Source organism: Rhea americana, unplaced genomic scaffold (assembly GCF_003343005.1).
Source record: "Rhea americana isolate MKP2758 unplaced genomic scaffold, rheAme1 scaffold_0, whole genome shotgun sequence".
Lineage (NCBI taxonomy): Eukaryota > Metazoa > Chordata > Aves > Rheiformes > Rheidae > Rhea > Rhea americana.
In genome coordinates this window covers 15615783-15621782 of record NW_028185037.1, presented here as the reverse complement: position 1 = coordinate 15621782, position 6000 = coordinate 15615783, and the positions used below count along the sequence as shown (strand labels likewise).

Below are 6000 nucleotides of genomic sequence, written 5' to 3'. Positions count from 1 at the left end.
CTTCCTAAATAATGAAGCAATGTTCAGATGTTTGCTTAGAGAGACTGAAGATTTTGAAATTCAGTTTTTATGTCACCATGTGTATTTAAAGGTTAACCATAATTGCAGTGCTTCTACCTGTGGTGCAAATGAGTGTTTATTAGTTCTTCTCAGATTTGGGTTCGCTATTAATTTAGAAATTTCTGAGGTAGTTGAAGTTTCATTATTGAAGTAAAAATGTTTGGTGGTAGTATGTTTGAGAGATTCGGTAATCTTTTTGAATGGTACTAGTATCTTTTTTTCCTTCTTTTTAGCTGCAGGGTTTAAGCCACAATGTTATTTTCACTTTGGATTCTCTGTTAAAAGGAGACTTAAAAGGTGTTAAGGGGGTAAGTATTGAAAGCTAACTATATTTAGGGAAATGTTTTTAGTTTCATTGACTTCTAGTTGTTTCCTATTTACCAATGAGACAATAATATATTTCTTACTTTGTTATCCATTAATATTTCTATATTTAGTCCAAAGAATAAAATAAAAATTGGCATGATTACAATTTCAGTTGCTTCTTTGGAATTCCATTGTAAATCCCCATTTTGAGTATTGGAAAGCAATACTCTACAAGATTAAAAAATAAGATTTTTTTTTATGTTATTTGAAATTTTCTAAAGGAAAACTTATAAAATGCTATTTGTGACTTCAAATGATATTTTAAAGGCAATGTTGAACGTATTTTACGCAAATTTTTTGTTTCCTAAGGACCTTAAAAAGCCTTTTGACAAAGCCTGGAAGGACTATGAAACCAAATTGTAAGTGTTTTTTTTTTTCCTCCCTCTCTTTTTTCTTTTTAGTAAGTCATAGAAAGAGTGTACTTTTTCCATGTAATTTTGAGGCGCATGCTCTGCTGTTCATCTTAATTCTGACTCATTTACTAGTTTTATGTAGCAGGTCAGTAATCCTTTTAGAATTTCTTTCTGTGGATACAACTATATATACATATTTTTTTTTTTACAGTGGTATGATCTGTTCTGCATAAACAGAAATAAAAGATTTGTGTGTTCTATGAAGTAGTTAAGTCTGTCTTGATAGCTAATATTCCTTTGGTGCAAGGAACACGCTTAGGCTTCTTCCAGGTGTTTAGGCACTGGACATTGTGTAGTGAATTATGGGATTTCAGTTGGCATATGCATTAAATCTGAAGATAGTTTTAGGAAAAGAAAAGAAATGTATGTGTTATTCTATATTGCAGAACCATTTGTTTTTGAGAGAGAAAGATTTTAATGCAGATGAAGTTGTTTTCAAAACATCCATATTAAAAAAAAAAAAAGAGAAAGAAAGAAAAGAAAAAGCTTTTCTTTTCATCTGTTCTATGGGTTTATAGGAATAGTAAGTTTGAGCAAACATTAGTAGCAGCCTTAGCTCTCAGAAAGGTTAGGGGAACTGTTCAGAGTGCAGCTGCTTCATCAGAATTCAGGAGCTCTCAGGAGTCGGTGCCTGTTTGGTCTTCTTTCTGGTGTTCCTCCTCTTAAGCAYATAGTCTGCTTTGCTTCATTTATATCTAATCTACAGAAAATGACAAAAGAAAAGTCAGACCGCTGAGAACTGCCAAAGCATGTTGTTTATCGACATAATTTCCTTACCTATGCACAGTAACTTTTAGCATYGTATCTCACTACAGTGTTAAATCCTTGTAAACTACTCAACTGGAAATGAGTAGTTAGGACTAATTACTAATCTAAGGSAAAAAGATGATACTGCTTCCCAAATGACAACATCTTAGTCAGGAATTCAGTCATATTTACATGCAGAATTTTTCTAGCTTGTGTAGTTGTACAGGTATTTCATATTCCTGTGCAAGTACATTGCTTTCTAAAGACAGCAAACCGGTGAACGGAGTTCTCTCTACCTCTCAAATTATGTCCAAAATCAGTGATATTTTTGCTAACTTATTTAAACCAAATGCCATAAACAGAATTTAGGAAATAGAGGTTCAATAAACAGATTGTATGTGGAGTTGATATACAGAATTATCTGGAAAATTCTGTTGTCAGTTTGGGAAGTAAACAGAAGTTATTCCTTTTAACTCCCACCACCACCACCTTTCCCCCTCGTGTGAGCAATTTTTTTTGTGGGATTATTAAGACCAAAAAGGAGACAATATGTAATGTCTCAAAGAGCCACCCCATTTCACAGAATATATTCAAGGCCAAATATCAAGTAAGGATCAAGGGCAGACTTTGAACTGTAAAGTACTTTTTTCTACATGCTAGCACTATGCCTTTCTTAATACCTCCTTATCCCCCACCACCCCTGAAAACCAGAGTTATATGGGAATTAAAGAGAGAAAATTGTGATATGACTTTTGCATTTTTTTTTCAGGATATTAATGGATCAAATAAGGAATTTTCAATATTTAAATTTCAAAGAATAGTAAGCAAAATAATTATTTTTTTCGTCAAGAAGCACCAGACTGATAATAAACACAGTCCTTTTTCAGGTGCTCTAAAGAAACAAAAGTTCAGTTTAGAAGCTTTGTAAGAAAGCTAAAAAGTTGAGAGACTATTTTTTTTTTCAATTAGTCTATATAGATCGCTTAGAGCACACTACAAAGCTGTAATTAGAGCGTCTCAGGGTAGCCTCTTAATTCCTTATTTTCATTTTACTGTTTTAAACCTTTACTTCCAATATTTGCTTTCCATGCCAGTGTAATGATTGGAAGTTGTAGCATTTAATGTACATTAATGTACATGTTGAAGCATTTAATGTAATGTATTTAATGTGTATTAGTACATTTAATACCTGGGTTAAATTTCATGTGCCACCTTCTTACTTGTATTAATTCCTGCCTTATGAGGCATGAAACATGTTTGCTTACGATATTCTGCCTTTTTTCTGTCAAATGAGTTTAGATTCTTCTTACATGTTTTTTTAACATCATGGTAGTATATAGAGATGAGTCGTATATGATGGAACACAGCATACAGAAGAGGTGACACATTCTTTTCTTCCAAGTAACATCCAAGCTAGAGAAAATATGTAAAGGATAGGAGAAAGGCAGGGAAGCTTCATGGCTCTGTTACTTCTAGGCACTTCAAATAACAAAATAGTGGTGTTTGGTATTGTGGAAGAACTTGTCTTCAGAATGGCTTCTTTAATACTGTAATATTTCTTGACATAATTTTTTGTGAAAATTCATCCCCAAAACTTACTCTGATTGAAACTTTAGTACAAAAATTGAAAAGGAGAAGCGAGAACATGCGAAACAGCACGGGATGATACGAACTGAGATAACAGGAGCTGAGATAGCAGAAGAAATGGAGAAGGAAAGGCGGCTATTTCAGCTGCAGATGTGTGAAGTAAGAAACAAGTTTCAGCTTTTATTTGTGACTTAAAAGTGCCCAGTGGGTTTTACTTAAASGTGAAAAAATCTTTGTCATGTAATGGGGGTAAAGGGAGGAAGTGTTTTCCCTCTCACATGGTAGAACAGTATTAAGATAATTGTTTTAGTAACTCTTAACAAAACTTGTCTTGTTTTACTCCTTTTGCTTGTTTTGAGGTTGTTACACTAAGGATCTTGACCTGAAAATACACTATGGTAATATTTATTTTTCAAGTGTATAGTATAGCTCTTCAGGAAGTCTTTTTTATTATTATTATCTTTTTCCAGCACACTTTCTGAAGCCTTCTGAAAAATTCTTAATCGRTTGATAAATGATAATAATGCATTAATTCTACAAGAACTGATTTTTACATTAATAGTTGTCTGTATTACATTAAATAGCAATTTCTTTAAATTGCATAGTGTTCTTATTTTTGAAAGATTGCAGTAATTTGTACAGCAGCATTAAAACCAGACATCTTAATACAATTGTAGAATAATTTTTACCTTCTTTTTTTTGTTTTAAGAGTATTTGAATTTTTTATGAATGATCAAAACTTGATTCTTCTGTATTTTGCTTAACTATGTTGGACTGATGATTTAGTTCATTCACTGATAATTAGTTCATTGAAGAAATGAGATTTCATTGTTTGAAAATAGTTGAAGAATGTAATGCGTGTTTATCAACATATCTTTCATTGTCTGTACAGTATCTTATTAAGGTAAATGAAATCAAGACAAAAAAAGGTGTGGACCTTCTGCAGAATCTTATTAAGTATTATCATGCACAATGCAAGTAAGTGTAATGCTTTTAAACTTTAATTCCAATATTTAATTGTCAAGAATTTTTTTTTTTGATCGCGTCAGGAGTTTTCATCATAACAGATTACAATTTGTTAAGTGTCTGCAATGTAGTCTTTCAGTAGAGAGTCTGAATTCCAATGAGGGAGGGAGGGAAATGGAGAAAAAGAGGCCAAGCTAAAGCACTACATGTTGCATAGGATATGAATTTAAGTTCCTGAGGCATGGGGCTAGAATATAGTTTTAGAAATAGCTTGTTTGTTCTTTCTAAGGCTTTTATGTCAGTCTTCAAGCCATGTGAAAGCAAGTGATACCTTTGAAATTTCTTGAGGTAGAACTGGCAAACTGTGACCTTCTTTATCAATAGAAAACAAACATACATACAGGAACATTTACTTAAGCTAAATGGAAGAAAAAAATTTTAAAAATTGCTAAAGACAAACATACTGACTAATAGTAACAAAAATAAACTAAGCTATGTTCTACCTAATGCGGTATCTATGAAGGTCACAATGCTAACTCTATTGAAAGACACCCTACTTTAAAATCACTAGGAAGAGTAATAAATAGAAAATAAATGTTTCATAGTGGTGAATATCAATTGGTTTCTTCAGTTTTCTAATTTATTCTAAATATTTGATGATAGTAATTAAACTTCTGTTCCTCTACCATGGCATCTACACCTTTTATTAAACTACTAAGTAATGAAATCAGCAGTGTAATTAATTTGAATATATAGTATCTATAACATTGTGAGATTTATGTTTAGGTTTTTGTAAGTATTGAATGCATGACATGCATTAGTTCCTCTGTTACTTCACGTCCTAACATCTAAACTACTGACCATATAGTATGTTTATTTTGAGTCATTATATTTTTTATATAATAAGACATACGTATCAACGTAAATTGTTTCGGAACTGAAATTTTCAGGCCTCTGAAGTATTTTGGTGTTGGATTGTGGAAGCTGTGCTGTTCTGTGGTTAGATTGATAGTAAAACTGTTCAATCTTGAAGGCAGGGATCTGTTTCTGAACATGGGAGGAGCTGGATAAATTTCACTAACTTACAAGAAAAAGAAACAAAAACCAACCAACCAAAAAATGTCACTTTTGTTATAAGCTGTATGTGTTCCTGATTGCTCCTGATAAATCACAGGTATTTTCTGTTATAGCTTCTTCCAAGATGGCTTGAAAACAGCTGATAAACTTAAACAGTACATTGAAAAGTTGGCTGCAGATTTGTATAATGTAAGTTACTTGTAAGTAGTTCAATATCTGAATATGGAAATGTAGTGTTTGCTAATGAGTTCAGTTTAGATGACTAAAAATACACAATTTATACCTGTATCTTAGAAATAAGAAGTGTGTTCTTTGAAGCTTTAAATACAGTTACAGTGAACAGAAAACATCCTGGTTCTGTCTTAAAATTTGTATTGTATAGCTGTAGTTATCACTATAAAAAAGAGCTTTTCATTCTACTACTATTTTAATGTTGCATTAAAATAAACCTAAATTAAAATGGAATCTTTACATCAGATTACATTACTAGCATCAGTTTTAGCTACCATTTTCTTTTTTTACATAATAATCTGCTTGATATTAGTGCCATAGTTTTTGRGTAAATTAGCTTTCTTGTGCTTTTCCTGGAAGACAAGTAATAATGACAAACTAGAGCTTGTTTGTCACCCAAGTGTTTTTGTATTCTATAATCGGAGTGCAATAATCCCATTTGCTATTGTAGTTCGTGAATAATTTAACTGTATTTTCATTCTTCAATTTAAAAGCAGTCTGTCAAGCTTACTGGAGTTACTTAATTACTTTTTCAAACACTAATTTAGTTGCA

General features: G+C 31.9%; 1 protein-coding gene across 3 annotated transcripts in view; it reads left to right on the top strand.

The window, feature by feature from the left end:
* The first annotated feature begins 748 nt into the window (after positions 1 to 748).
* The window catches only part of ASAP1 (ArfGAP with SH3 domain, ankyrin repeat and PH domain 1), a 59387-nt gene continuing 54135 nt past the window's right edge, over positions 749 to 6000 (top strand). For all 3 annotated transcript variants that reach the window (XM_085318183.1, XM_085318107.1, XM_085318024.1), the window contains exons 1-4: positions 749 to 785; positions 3203 to 3332; positions 4066 to 4151; positions 5330 to 5405. In XM_085318183.1, coding sequence (XP_085174309.1) covers positions 3249 to 3332; positions 4066 to 4151; positions 5330 to 5405 — 246 coding nt within the window. In that variant the 5' untranslated portion in view covers positions 749 to 785; positions 3203 to 3248. The remainder of the gene's footprint in view (positions 786 to 3202; positions 3333 to 4065; positions 4152 to 5329; positions 5406 to 6000) is intronic.